General features: G+C 48.0%; 1 protein-coding gene across 1 annotated transcript; it reads left to right on the top strand.

Moving 5' to 3' along the window:
* The first annotated feature begins 6,976 nt into the window (after positions 1-6,976).
* On the top strand, positions 6,977-12,283 carry CDCA7 (cell division cycle associated 7). The gene is made up of 9 exons (XM_010221738.2): positions 6,977-7,100; positions 7,476-7,586; positions 8,503-8,754; positions 9,050-9,127; positions 9,905-10,096; positions 10,490-10,630; positions 11,057-11,206; positions 11,747-11,883; positions 12,198-12,283. The coding sequence occupies exons 1-9, from the start codon at positions 7,020-7,022 to the stop codon at positions 12,226-12,228; spliced, it is 1,173 nt and encodes a 390-aa protein (XP_010220040.1). The 5' UTR covers positions 6,977-7,019; the 3' UTR covers positions 12,229-12,283.
* Positions 12,284-14,682: the final 2,399 nt, after the last annotated feature.

The raw sequence follows: 14,682 nt of genomic DNA, 5'->3' as shown, positions 1-14,682 counted from the left end.
ACCGAGTCTGGCCGTGTGTGCGGTTTCCCCACTGACCACTGAAACTGCTTCTCCCAGGGCTGGAGGAAGAGCTCATACTTTCAGCAAATCAGGGTAGTCAGAAAGAAACAGGAATGCACAGAGATTTTTCTTCAGGCCCACACCAGTGATTTCACTTCAGCTTGCCATCCCCTTCCAGGATTTTTCCATGTTTCTCTTTACGAAAAGCCCAGTTACCAGGTATCTGACATGCAGAGCAGATACTGTGACATCCATAGTTGTCATAAGGAGAAATAGGAAAAAAAAATGGCTTTGTGCTCTTGGAAACAGAAAAGAGGGAGAGAGAGAGAGGGGAAGACATTGCCTTTTAAGAGTTTCATCTAACCCTCTGAGGTCTGTGGTAATGTTTATCCCTGGGCAGCAGGCATTTTTTAATTGAACTTTTAAATGTGGCCAGACTGTGCTGCTTTTGTCTCTCAGTCTTCACGTAGTAAAGGGGAGGTCAGCAAAGCTGGTGATTAATGTGGTCTTCAGCTCTGTTGAGAACAAAGGCGCAGGTGTAGACAAACTTCACAAAGTTTCTTGTTGGCCTTTCACTCCACGCTGATTTCACACAATTAAAAATGAAATATATATATATATATATATATATAAAGGTTTCCAAAGATGCAAAAGGAAAGAAGAAAAAAAAAAAAAGGAGAAGCAGAAAAAGGCAGCTGAACCCCAAGCAACACAAGGTACCTTCTGTAAAGCTAAGAAACGGTAAATTGGAGGTTCCTCTGGTAAGGCCCAGAAACGAGGGGAGCATTACCCAGGCTTGTCTGGCCTGGGCACAAACTTGCCTTCCTCAGGACCCCCACAGAAATGGATGGCGTCTCCACTTGTGCTGGGTGACGGCCATACAGAAGATGTTGGCACAGAGGCTTTCATTTGGGTTTGGTATTTGCAACCCAGCAACGGAGAAGGTTGTGGCAAGGTTGAGCACCCCAAACTCAGAGCTTCAACCTGGGAATGCTGCTGGGAACCCTCATCGCTCCGTGCATGTCTGCAGGCAGCAGCTATGCTGTGGGAGATGCATCGCGCAGCGGGCAATGGCCATCTCATCATTCTCCTGTGCGATCAGTACTAAAATCAGAGCTTTCCAGAAATACATAGAGCAGGCCCAACTGTCTTCTGACCTGCCTGGGGGAGACCCAGTGCTTGCCAGGGTGAACCGAGAATGGTGCTTCTTGGGTTCAGAGCAGGGCTCACCAAAGCCAGTGGAGCCAGACATCCCCGATACCAGGCTGTCAATGGAAGAAACTGCAGCACTGTCATTTAAGTATCTTCTGGCAATGGTTAAGAGCAAAAAAAAAAAAAAAAAAAACAGGCTTTATCTGAAAATGAGCGGGACTGTATATATAGCTGTGTGGAAACAAAAGCTGTTTTGGCTTCAAACTGGTGGAAGCTGGTTAGTAATTTCTGACCCTTGATTTACTCATGCAGAGAAAGCCCAACAACTGATTTGGGAAACATAGGCCATCCAACACTAGACATTTCTTTTCCACACCTGAGAAGACTGGTTCTTGTATTGTTAAGTTTGAAGATGCATCACCTGGCCACATGATTTGGACCTAGAGAGAAATTGTGAGGCTCTGGAAAGGTACGTTTTTCTTGGAGGTGATCAGGATGACTGTGAAGTTACACGAGGCCTGAAAAAAGGCCCTACCCAGCAGACACTCGAGGCTGTGGGCTGGTGGTGGCCATCCAAGATTTATCAGCTGCTTGCGGCTGATTATCAAGATGTCCAAAAAGGATTCCTCTGCTATTTGTAGCAATTTAGTGCTGTGCCTAATTTTAATCTGCAATGTACTGTCTGTCCACATCTGTTGTATTAAAGTATTCATTAGCATTTAAAGGAGAAGCGGATGGTATTGATCACGCCTATTAAAATTAAACAATCATGCAATAGTCACTGATTAAAAATCCTCTTGCTGCACCAGGATTGCTGTGTAAAGCAACAGTAAGTGAACTAGTCAGAAAGAAATCTTCATCCCCAATGTGTTCCCCAGCTGTGGCACCAAAGCTATTAAAATAGCAAGAAATAAATGACTCAGTTACAAACCATTTTCAACACCTGAAAAAAAAATCGTATTGGAATACAGTTGCATGCAGTTTCCACTTCAAGTGTGATTTTATTTTTTAATTACAAAACACATTTCATAGAGTCCCCCTTGGACCGTCTTCCCTCTTAACCCTGTGTAAGTGAAAAATTCTCAGAAAATGTGCTTTTCCACCTCATTGTCATTACTCTCAACATGTCTAGTTCTTGGTAATAATTACTTATAAAGCAAAATGTGCTTTTAGAGCCTCTTTCATCACTTACTTTCCTAAGCACAGTGATTTGTTGCCATGTTCTACCAACTTGCAGCCACGTCTGCCTGGAAGGCTATGCACTGAAACATGGAAAATTGGACAAACACATGTCAACAAATCCAACAAATTAGCCTTATCTCGCAAATCTGTGAAAAAAATGGTCTATCTAGATTTACACCCTAAGAACTGGGACGTGCTTCCCTTGGTCCATGGGCAGATCCTCAGGCACGCTATGTGTCCCGTCCACGGCTGGCTGTGCAACCAGACACTGTCATTACTAGAAATCCACCCCTAGTTTTCAGAGCCTGGTGTACTCAGATTGCAGTTTTCTTAATCCCTGGAAGGGCTGAACATATACCTGCACTTTCCTCTTTCACAGTTCCAGGCTCATAAGCTTCAGCGATGGCTGCTGGATTGGATGAGAAAAACAGTGGAAAATCACAAAGGAAAATTCAGAACTGAATGTCTGAAATGAGGGAGTATTTGCATCTAGTGGAGAGACTGTTTATGAAATCAGACACACGGTCCCTTTTTTCTTTTCTTTTTAATGAACCATGAGACAGTGACTGCCACACACTGCGGCTCCCAGAGACAACTTCTGACTGCAGCTCCCCTGGGAGCAGAAAGACTTTTTCATGGGCAGCACCACTTCTAGCTGGCTGCTAATGCTGATCCTCGCTGGTCGGTCGGCTGGGAGGAAGCAGCGTTTGGAGGGTCGGGCCTTTGGGCTTCCTGAACCTCACAGGCTTCCCCGTGTGTGAGGTGGCCACTGCGTGAGCCAAGGAACTAGGTGCTCAAGACATCTCATGTGCTTGCAGCTGCTTCTGACAAGCCAAAGGCAGCTCTGTAACCAGCTCCATTCCTGCCCTGGCTTCTGCGAGCAGCCGCTTGGGCCAACAGCCATGTGCACAGGCCCATGCCAGCCGCACGGCCAGGGAGTCAACCACGAGGGTTTTAATCCTGCTATAAACCTCCTTCCTTCCAGGAGTACTGGGACGTGGGGCTTCAAAGCCACCGCGTGCTGCACTGTTTTGACCGTGCTGGTGAGTGCACCCTGACCTAACTCCTGTTATTATTGCTGTTCTGTGGACGGGGAGAGACAGGCGGGTGCTCCGGTAATTGCAGAGAAACCCCAGCTGCAGAGACCTCCTGACTTCCCTCATCACTAAAATGGAGCAAAATAGCTGCGCTGCCGCCAAAAGCCGTGTCTGACAGGATTGCTCTGTGCGTGCGCACATGCCCAACACAGAAGTGTTTTTACATAATTTTCTTACTAATGAAGTGCCAGAGCTTAACAGTTCAAAGCAGTTTGTCGCGGGAAGTTAGAGGTTACAGAGGAGAAGCCTGTGACGGCAGCACCACTAACGAGGCTCTGCCGCGGCCACGCGTCGGGACGCGAGCTCACCGCCGGCCAGGGAGCGCCGGCCAGGGAGCACTGGCACCAGGACGGGCGCCACGCCGCAGCCGGGCACCACAGCACGGGGCGAGCGGCCGCCGTGCGCGCCGGCACCTGCAGCGCCGCCGCGGCCGAGCGACACAACGGGCCAGGCCACCACGGGCAGCTGCCTGACGCCTGCTCGTCCCCACAGCCGTGCGTCCGCGGAACGTCCTGCGCGATGCACGGTGTGACTCGGTTTATGTCGTGGTTTCAAAAGGAAATACGAATCCAGGCCCAAGAATGAAAGGGCTCGGATCTTGACGCTTGTAAGCTGCTGTTGCACGTTAACAACAGCTACTTTTGCTCAATGTCTTTTGCGATGTGTTTTGTGTTAAGGCTCCAGGACACTTTGCAAATACCAAAGTCAAACATATATAGTAAACAAAAACACTTCATAAAAATCAATGTCCAGCAAAGCTGTAGCAGTCTAGCTCTAATTAAATACGCAAAAGTAGCCACGCTCCTGTCTCTGCATAAGAACAAATGCCCTTTTAGGCTGCAGCTGATGGCAGCTTGCCTCCTGCAGCCCGCTGGAGGGTGACATGGGAACAAATGCATCCACCTGATCAGATCTTTTACAGAAACACACCTTTCCAGAGAGAGAAGAACAATTAGTGTGCTATAGGTTACCAATTTACAGTTTACATCATAAACCAATGTCTGATTATTTTAATGCAGAACATGTTTAGCTTCATTTTGTTGCACTAGCGGCTGCAATAATACACTGTAATTTGCTCAGATGAAGAGGTGATTGGACAGCTCTTGCAGTAATTTTTAATTACTGTCATTAGTGGCCGCAATCTTGCTCCTTTCTAAGGAGCTGGGATTCGCGCTGTCGCCCCACGCCACAGGTACTCCTTTGCATACACTGGAAAAGCCAGCCTGCTTCTCGGCAGAGCAGAGCCGCCCCGCCGCCCGGCTGCGGCCCAGCCGCGTCCCTGGCACGCGCGCCGAGCTCGCCGCGGGCAGCGCGCTCCGTACTCCAGCCTAAATCTGGGGTAATCAGGAGCACGGAGCGCGCTGCCTGCGAGCGGCGAGCTCGCGCGCGTGCCGAGGTTGGGCTGTGGCCACGCGGGAGAGCGCCTTTGCTTTGTGGAAAGGCAGGTTGGCTTTTCCAGTGTTTGCAAAGTGTTTTTTTTTTTTTTTTTTTTGAAGAGGTAAAGTTACACCACAATTGAGAAGCAGCCCCCGCGCGCAGCCCCACGTGGCTGGCACTCCTCCTCATGCGGATTTAGAGGACTCGGGCACGCAGGGGCCGGTTTGGCTCCCCGGCTCGCTGAGCGCCGGGCGGCCAGGCTGTAATTAAGGGCTTACTGCACAGAGGCCCTTGCACGGGCGGACGCGCCGCACGCGCCAGAGGGGCAGCCGATGGCGAGGAGACCTCCCGTGTGGCTCCCACACAGGCCTTGGCTGCCAGCACCAGGCACACGTGGCCACACGTGCAGATGGCACCGGAGCCAGGCCCGGCTTAACGTGCTGGGGCGCATGGTGGGTGGGCGTGCGAGTGCCTGCGTTTTATTTGCTGTGCGTTGTTGGTGAGGAGGTGCCGTTCGGTGCCAGGTGCGGGTTGCCGAACCAGGAGCCACATGCTGCCCCAAGCGGGGTGCAGGCTGCACGGCCTGTGTCCTGCCCTGCTCCCAGGGAAACGCTTCCCCTGGGAAGGGAGTAGTGGCACAAGAAAAATCCAAGTGCTGTTGCTTGGGGTGTTTTATTGCTCTTATTATTTACTTCAGAAGCGGGGGAAACGCGCGGCTCGGGCACGTGTGCCCCTGCAAAGCACGCGGGCGAACGGGCAGCCGTGGGGCGCCCGGCCCGGCCCGGCCCGGCCCTCTCTTCTCCCTCCCTCCTTCCCGTCCCGAGTTTCGCGCCACGGCCGGCAGCGTTTCGCGCCACGGGGTTGGGCCCTGGCAGCTCCACAAACGCCCCACCCGCGGCGCGAAAAAAAAAAAAAAAACCCAAAAAAAAAACCCAAAAAACAAACGCGGGAGCCCCCTCCGTGCTCCACGGCAGCTCCTGCGGCCCGCGCAGCCCCGGCGGGCCGAACGGGACAAGCCGGGCCGGGGCGGCGGTGGCGGCTCCCTCTGTATCTGCCAGGACGCGGGAGGCAGCGCGGGAAAGCGCCCCCAGTCTCCGCCCCCCGCCGGGTCCGGCGCTTTGGCGCGAGCCCGGCAGTCGCCTCGTGCTGCTCCCGCCGCCGCCGCCGCCATGGCCGCCCCGCCGCAGGTGAGCGCCCTGCCCGCGGCCGGGACGGCGGCCCGGGGAGCCGCGCGGGGGCCGCCCGGCGCCACCGTCCCGAGCGGGAGGGAGGGCGGGAGGGAGGGAGCCGCGTCCCGGGTGCGGGCGGCTCCGCAGCCAGAGGCGCCGTGAGGGGTTGACGCCTCGAGGTGTGTGGGGGGGAGCGCGGCCGTTACGCGGCGGCCGTTACGCGGCGGCCGTTACGCGGCGGGGCGCGCGGGACCTGGCGCGTTTCGCGCCTCTTGGCCGTGCCAGAAGCTCAGGGCTCGGGCCGGGCCTCGTGCCCCTGGTTCTCCCGGCAGCGCGGGGCTGCGTTACGGCGCGGTGAGGGCTGCGCTGGCGGTGCCCGGCTGGAGGGGGCAGCGAGTGCCCCGCGCGGGGAAGCGGCGGGGAGGAGAGCGCCGCGCGGCTCTGGGAGCCCCGCGGAGCAGCGGCGAGCGCGGCGGCCCGCGGGTGGTGGTTCCAGCGCCCCGTGTCTGTGTGTGTCCGTGTGTGTGTGCGCGTGTCTGTGTCCGTGTGTGTGTGTGCGCGTGTCTGTGTCCGTGTGTGTGTGTGCGCGTGTCTATGTGTGTGTGTGTGTGTGCGCGTGTCTATGTGTGTGTGTGTGTGTGCGCGTGTCTATGTGTGTGTGTGTGTGTGCGCGTGTCTCTGTGTCTGTGTGCGTGTGGCGGGGATTGACTGCTCGGCCCTTTGCGCAGTGTAGCAGTTCGTTTCTGCTAGTAAAAAGTAATAAAAAGGGGGTGGTTTCTGGACGCTACTTGGACTTCACTCCCGTTTCCCACTTCGGAAATATCTCTTTTAGCAGCAATTGTAGATCCTCTAGTTTGAGGTACTTGGATCATAGTCAAGCATCTTAAGTGTCCCAAAATGTTCAAGGCTCCTAAGCTTTGAGTTAAGGTTGCTTTACAGGGACAGTGTGCTGCAGCAGATCTCCCATTTCAGTGGGGTTGCTGTGTCTTTCTTGCAGAGACGAGGTCGCTTGGGAAGGAAGAACTTCACAGCATTCCGAAATATGAAGCTGATTCCCATGGAAACATCCTCATCCTCTGATGACAGTTGTGACAGTTTTGGTTCTGATAATTTTGCAAACACAGTAAGTACAGGACAAGAATAAAATTGAATGTGCGGTGTTAGTAGTTACCCCCGTGTTTTGTGCATGATTAAAACCGCTTGCTCTGCTTACATTCTTGTACAATAGTCACAAATCTACACTATGCACTGTAATTTCCATTCACTTTGCTTATGCTTCTAGGTAGTAATTGTTGGAAGCAGATTAGCTATTTATTCCAGCCTTTGAAATGTCACCTAACCTAACATGCCTGATAATTTGCCACCACAGTTCTGAAACCACTTGTAAATCTCTGGACTATTTTTTCCTTTATTACAAAAGCTATTAGCTTGTAGTATGCTCTTAAGTGTGAATCGTTTTCTGTACAACTTCTGATAAAATATAATTTATTCTTTATAGAAACCCAAGTTTAGGTCAGATATTACGGAACAACTGGCAAAAATCTTTTATGAAGCTTCTGATGATGAATCCTTCTGTGGGTTTTCAGAAAGTGAGATTCAGGATGCATTGGTAAGTTGGTTGATTTTAGTTTGTCGTTTCAATTATAAATTTTTGCACATTTTTAATTGAAAAGTAGTAGGAGATTCAGCTTAAAAGTCCAATGTTATCAGAAAGAAACACTATTTCCTAGTGGCCACAGGAAATGCCACAGGAAACGCTTTACCCTTTAGGGTGGAATCCCCCTTGCTGCTTTTCCTTGACTCCAGTGAAAGAGCAGTTTTACTCTCTTAATGAGTAAGAGCTGGTACTGAGTAGAGCAGGGAGCAATGTTACCATCTGTGGCATAAGATGAGTTTCTGGTGTAACTTTAGAGTATGCTGAGGAATGACTGGATGAGAATAGCACCTGGCTGGAGGAGGATGTGCGTCTCAGTGAATTTATCACAGCAGTTAAGAGCATGCAGGAGACAAAGGGGCAATAGATAAGAAAGGAAAAAGAATCAATACCTACATGTAAGTGGGCAAGCCAGAACCACATACCTTGTGTGTGTGTGTTAATAAAACCCTGGGCAGATAAGGGTGGCCATTTGAAACTGAACTGCATGTGAAGCAGAATGCCTGTTCTTACCTGTGACCCAAAATAAGACCAAGTCTTACTGAGTCTTAATAAAACTAAAGTCGTCTTCTCTGCTAGTCTGGCAGGTGGCAGCTGACAGCTACAAGTGAAACTGGGTTTTTCTGGTGTTTCAGTTTTACAGCGTAGCTCTCCCTGACAGCCTTTTACCATATCTATCTATCTGCCTCTCACACGCACGCACTCTTGCATGTTTTAGAGCACTAAGACCTGAAACTTGAAATGAAAGATTAGATTTCAGCTGGATATCATCTTTAAGCCACCTTCCCCAAAATACAAAATTGTCAAACCGTATTTAATTGTGTATTTAATTACATTGGTTTTGTGTGCTTCAATTTTTGTTTGTTAACAGAAACTGGACTCAGATTCAGAGGAGAATGATGTAAATGCTGAAAGTGGGATAACTCGACAAAGACAGAAATGCTCTGTTCCTCTGAAGGTAGCCATGAAGTTTCCACTCCGACGATCGAAAAGGAGAAAGGATGAGATGGACTCTCTTCCTGAGGAGATGGCGACTGTTCCGGATTCGGACTCTGACTCTGAAGAAAAGGGGTCCGTGTTTTTAGAAAAAAGAGCTTTAAACATAAAGGAAAACAAAGCAATGGTAAGTAAGTAGTGTTTTTATCCCTTCCTTGACAATTAGCCAGTTCTCCTTCATTGTTTAGTTTAAGTGTAATTAGAATAGTAGTAATTCTTTAAGAGGAATTTATATTCTTAACATTTCAATCTGATACTTTGTTCACTGGCATGTGAAAATCCATAGACTGAGAAGCCCTTTGCCGGGGTGGGGGGGAAGTCCAGGTGTTAGAGCCCTACTGTTCCATTAGGTTGCCCTAATCTATTAATCTAATAGCACATAAACGCCTTCTTAAGACTCTACTTCCTTTTTCTTTTGTTAGCTTGCAAAGCTAATGGCCGAGTTGCAGAGTGTTTCTGGGATCTTTGGTGGGAGAAGATCACTGCCAGCTGCCAGTCATGTAAGTATAAGCTTACTACATTTGCCTACAGATTTGAGAACCAATTTCTGATGTTGTAAACCATGATTGTCAGATAAAAAACTTAAGCCAAGTAAATCAAAGTACAGCTCTGAGTTTTATTGCTTACTAAAACAAGCATCACTATTGTGCAGGTCTCTTTGATTTGTCTCTGTATAAAACTGATCAGATATAATTCATAAAGGCGTAGTTGTCTGCACAGACCAAGAAAACCCCCAAAGGTCCTGGGTAAATAGGGATCCTGGCAAACACTGGAGATAGGAGGGACAGCCCAGGCTTTGAAGTTCAGGCCTCAATGTCCCTTCTATTTGGAGTCTTGAAAAAAATATGATACTGGGCCCAACTAGGCCTGTTAAGTTATAAGGCTGAGAATTGCACTGCTAATTTACCTGGAAGCCTTGTGAAGATGGAAGCAGCAATAAAAGTGACAGCTCTTCACAGATTAAATCCTGCTGCTTTGTGAGGGAATTACTGTGTCCATGCAGAGATAAGATACAAATGTGCCACTCTGGCTCTTCCTCTGGAGCTTGCTAAACTCTAAGGATGAATTAGGATGAATTTGCCTAGGATGTTTTTACCTTTTTTTTTTTTTTTTTCCTCTCCTGACTGAGGCTAGAGAGGAAGAGAGGAGTGAGAGGGGGATGCTTTGGGGGAGAAAGGAAGAAGGGCTGTGTTTGGGGGGAGAAATGCATAGTGGGGATAGGGAATGTTGTTTTGGTTTTGGACTAGCCTATAAGGGGCGCTCATTTCTTTTTCCAGGCACCAAAGCGACTTCCAAGACGTTCCCTTCCCAAAAGTGCTTTGAGGAGGAACCCAGACCGGAGTTCTCGGCCTCACACAAGATCCAGGTCCCTGATTGAAGGTCCACCTACTGCTTTACCAGAGGAGGAGGATGATGATGATCGGTACTTCTTAGTGAGAAGAAGAAAGGTGTCTGATGAGTACCTGGAGGTATGTGGAAGTTTTAGTTCTTCAACTGCAGGTTGCTAATAAAGGTGATGTTTTCTGTCTTTTGAGGAAAAATTGAGAGCTAATTAGAGTTGTGAATATGTCATGGGTTGGAAAGAAGTACAGACAATAGCATGTTGTGCATGTTCTCCCTTGTGCTCCAGCAGGACCAAAAAAAAAACAGCCAGGAGCATTTCATTTAATTGGTTAATAGCTTCAGATGGTGAAGCTGCATCCATTTCATATGTCCTTGCCAAAAAGAAAAGCATCTCTTATTTGAATAGAGGATCTCCAGTTTTAGTAGAAGATGGTGCTGCCTCAAGGATCTCCACCTTCTTGTTTGTGTAGAGTTTTTGCTGACACTAATTGTAATCATATTATGTCTTTGCTATTCAGCACGAAGCCCAAACTCCCCGGAGAGGTCACCCTGGTGCCATGGCTCTTCCACACATTGTGCGTCCGGTTGAAGAGATAACAGAGGAAGAACTGAATAATATTTGTGGATCTGCGAGAGAGAAAGTGTATAACAGGGCCATGGTAAGTGTATTCCAAGTTTGTGAAATGAAGGTTTTGTGAAGTAACCGTTTGGTATTCCCTGCTTTGGGTTAGCATCAGATAGCAAAGACAGGGTTTCCCTTGCTAGGGAGGGATTTGATTTTTGAGGAGGAAGGGAGAGAGTGCCCGAGATCTTGAATCATCATCTGTTACCTTTTTGTGAATTGATAGGGTGGCCTTTATCAAGACAGTTACCTTCCTCACACCCTGGAACTGGTGTCATATCTAGGAGATACCAGCCTGTGAAAGTGTTAACAAGCACTGAAGATACAGCTTTAAAATAGTTTTGATCCAAATTTGCTTTCAGTTTCTGCATATGTCCTGCTAGTTAATAAAGAAATAACTTGTCTATTCTGCTAACTGAAGAGCCATCTTTGTCTTACTCCTTGACCCGTTTATCCTTTGTAGGGCTCCACTTGTCATCAGTGTCGCCAAAAAACCATCGATACCAAGACGAATTGTCGTAACCCTGACTGCGTGGGAGTGCGGGGCCAGTTCTGCGGGCCCTGCCTCCGCAACAGGTACGGCGAGGACGTCCGAACGGCCTTGCTGGATCCGGTAAGACTCCTGTGCCTGTGGCCTTATAAATACTGCTCCCTGCCCGAGTTCCATAGTCTCTGCCTAGTTCCTCATGTTTAGGAGTTGTAGCAGGGAAGCTACTTGCAGCACATACGTATTCCTAGATCAGCTCCAAGTGAGCCACAGAGCCTTGTGTTCTGTAAACACCCTGTAATTGTTTCTGTAGCGCTATTTACAGAGGCAGACTACAGGAGCCAAAGCATGCTTGCATTTAGCATTGAAACGCTGTTATCTGTTTTGTCTTGCATTGGTACTTAATGCATTGTGGAGATAAACTGCATCTTGAACAAAGAAAATGCTGCTGCTGTGGCTGTTGAAAGGGTGCGGGAGTTAAGCAAATGCTTCCTGTGGCTTTGTGCAAGGAAGGCAAATATCTTAGGGGATTTTCTCCTGTGTTGCTCTAGACAACTTCAGGGCTGATGTTTGCTGTAGAACTAAGTGGGAAGCAGGGCCCTCTTGAAAGCTGCAGTTGTAAATAATGTCAGGTCAGCCAGAAGGACTTGTCTGTGTTTTCTCCAGACCTGGAAGTGTCCGCCGTGTCGTGGAATCTGCAACTGCAGCTTCTGCAGGCAGCGAGACGGTCGATGTGCTACTGGTGTCCTGGTTTACCTAGCCAAGTACCACGGCTACGACAACGTCCATGCCTACTTGAAGAGGTGAGTGTGCTCAGCTCTGCGCACAGGAGAGGCAGCTGGGAGCAGGGGGGCGAGCGCGCTCCCGCTCTCGTGCATTCACACCAATTAAGGATGTTCAGATAGGTCCTTGTTGCCTCTAGAACCCGAGATTTGCCCTCAGTTCTCTCCGTTATTGTTAGTTTTCACAAAAGAAAGCCCACAAGTGGTACATCCAGTCTGTTTTTGAGCACTGAACTTGAACTGGTGTTTATTGTTGTGGCTTCTGCTAATATGGCTAAGGAGTTTCTGAACAACACTTTGCTATAAACTGATTCCTGTCTCCACTTGTCTTTCAGTCTGAAACAAGAACTTGGAATGGAAGACTGAAGCTGTGGCTGCCTTCAAACTGCCTGCTCCTTCACCAATATTTCATTATTACCTACAGTGAATTGTTCAAACAAGTGACATTACAAACCCACTGCACTCATTCTGTTAACTTTTGGGTTAAAAGAAGACATCACATCTGTGACAAGAACTGTCACATATCTTGGTGCTAGCAGTACTCAGAAAAAAAAAAGTTTATTGAAGACCTTTTCCTAGATGCTATTGTTACCTGTTAACTTAACAAATGAGAGAACATCAGTTTATTTTCATGGCAACAACTTTATTATTTTTTTTTCCTGAAAGGAAGTGGGGCTTTAAGCCATTAGTTTTATTCATGTGATGATCTGTGCTGCTGTCTTGCTTATGCTTGAATATTAATCTCAAAAAGATAAAGCTGTTCTGACATTGTTCTGACTTTCAGGTCACGGGGGAAGGACAAGGTATGTGTGTAACTCGTGACCAACTTCAACTTTATCTGCAGTACAGACCCGTCCTGAAAACATGTGATAGAAGCTAGGAGTTCTCTACAGCAGCTACTTGGTCTTAAGTTTAAAAAGGAAGCGCTAATGGTTGCAGCAGAGCAGTTTCTAGGCACTATTCCAATGGTTTTTGAGTATGCAAAGTACAGACTTATTTTGAGGGAAGATCGTCCACTGAGTGGCTTAAAAATGTAGCAGAAGGAATATGGGGTGGCCACCTGGTAATACATTTTCTCACATGGCAGGAGGCCACCGGGAAGCCAACAGCTTCCACAACACTAGTGAGAATTGCCTGGCCATGATAGGCACAGGTGTGAGGAGGGTACTGGTATGCACCGTGGAGGGACTGCTCTGTCTACAATAGAGTGTCCCCTGTGGCAGTTCACACTGTGTTTGGAAGTTTGCTTTTTCCTGCTGCTGCCACCAGCTGCAGAGCCGCTCTGCAGAGTGGCCTTGGCCCAGGGAAGGGGAGAGAGCAGGGCTTGCAGCCAGTGCGGGAGCACAGGTGCTTCATGGGGCTTTTTGGCAGCTGTGAAGTAGATTGAAGATGTAGCTTGTTGAACTTGGATGTCAGAAAGAGGGGTGGTGACAAAGCACTGGGACCAGATACTTGAGTTTTATACATACAAACAAAATGAAAAGTAAGAACTTAAGCTACGGTCTAGCTTGCAGTTGCATAGAGCAGCATAAGCATGAATAGAAAATGCTCTCAAGAGACATGCCCTGGCTATAGTGGCAGGTAAGGAAAAGCAGTTGCCTCATCTAAAAACTTCTCAATTATAAGTGAAAAGGGAGATGTAATGGTTGCATACAGTTTGTGAGCACTTAAAGATGTGCCATATTTCTATTTATGTCTGGCTCAGAATGGTTGTAGAAATGATGCCAATAATGAGCTGTGAGTACAGCAAAAACTGAGCTGAAGAACTCTAGCATACTGTGTGGATGGGTCTTGTGTGCTTGGTGCTGTAGAAAACAAAGTGCCATGAGAATTACATCTGGAGAACCACAAAGTATATAAAATATTCTGAGTTTGGTAATAGAAACTGCTGCATAAGCTTTGTGCAAGATTTAGAGCATGATCTAAAAAATACAGTTGGATAGTAGGCAGAATCAACTTGCACGTATTGAGCACTAGAACAAGGCATGGCCTTACACCTCTCCACTGGCACAGTACTTGTACCATATGTGTATATATAAAATGATCTACATTCTATACCTTTCTGGGAAGTGCATCAACATGTGTGAAAGGCGGGGGGAAAGAGGGATTTGGAAATAAAAGATGTTTACATGTCAGACCTGCAGCTCTGATCTGTGAATCGTCTGCCCTCTGCATTGTTGAAAATCTCCAGTCCCTTCTTTGTCTCTATTTTTATAGTGTGAATAGCTGTGCAATCTAAGGTGGAGAGTGCTTTACCCTCTAGGAACATTTCATGGAAAAAAAAAGGAGCTCTAGAAATACATGTTCAGACAGCTAAGAGTGATTTTTCTAATTGTTGGGCTTGCCTTTTGATTGCTGGAGTGTGAAAGGACTACGTTAAAATCAACCCCTTGTATCATGTCATGGAGACTGCTGTACTGAGATTCCCTCATATCTATGAACTTCTGTACAAAAGCTTTTTTATATAATAAAAATGTTTTTTTCTGGTTAGAATTTTTGCTTCTTTACCATTATTTAAAAAAAAAAAAAACTTAGATTGTGCTACTTTTCTGATAAATAGCTGTGTGTACTGCTACAGTGTGAAGGAGTTGGTTGTACTTGGGGGAGTGGTGGAACTGCAGTATCTATCGGGATCCCAAGGCCCGAGTGTCTCAGGCTTTTGCCAAGTACTCACCTTGGGTCCTCTGTAGAGGCTGCAGGGTCAGATGCCTCCATCCTGACCCGCAAAGGAGGAGGATATTGACCTTGACTTCTGGGTGCAAGTCAAAATTAGGTGCTCTTCCCCCAGCCCCCACCCAGACTCCGGGTAGCCTCTCTGAG

The sequence above is a fragment of the Tinamus guttatus genome, unplaced genomic scaffold (assembly GCF_059628265.1).
Source record: "Tinamus guttatus ecotype Peru unplaced genomic scaffold, ASM5962826v1 Tinamus_guttatus_pri_ptg000260l, whole genome shotgun sequence".
In the NCBI taxonomy this organism is placed as follows: Eukaryota; Metazoa; Chordata; class Aves; order Tinamiformes; family Tinamidae; genus Tinamus; species Tinamus guttatus.
The sequence above is the reverse complement of the archived record's forward strand: the minus strand, read 5'-3'. Positions and strand labels throughout refer to the sequence as shown.

Excerpts from the sequence above, each read along its gene's own strand:
- CDCA7 (XM_010221738.2), top strand. The coding sequence starts at position 7,020 with ATGAAGCTGATTCCCATGGAAACATCCTCATCCTCTGATGACAGTTGT. Across the intron at positions 8,755-9,049 it reads TAAAGGAAAACAAAGCAATG|CTTGCAAAGCTAATGGCCGA; the intron begins GTAAGTAAGTAG and ends TTCTTTTGTTAG. Across the intron at positions 10,631-11,056 it reads AAGTGTATAACAGGGCCATG|GGCTCCACTTGTCATCAGTG; the intron begins GTAAGTGTATTC and ends TATCCTTTGTAG.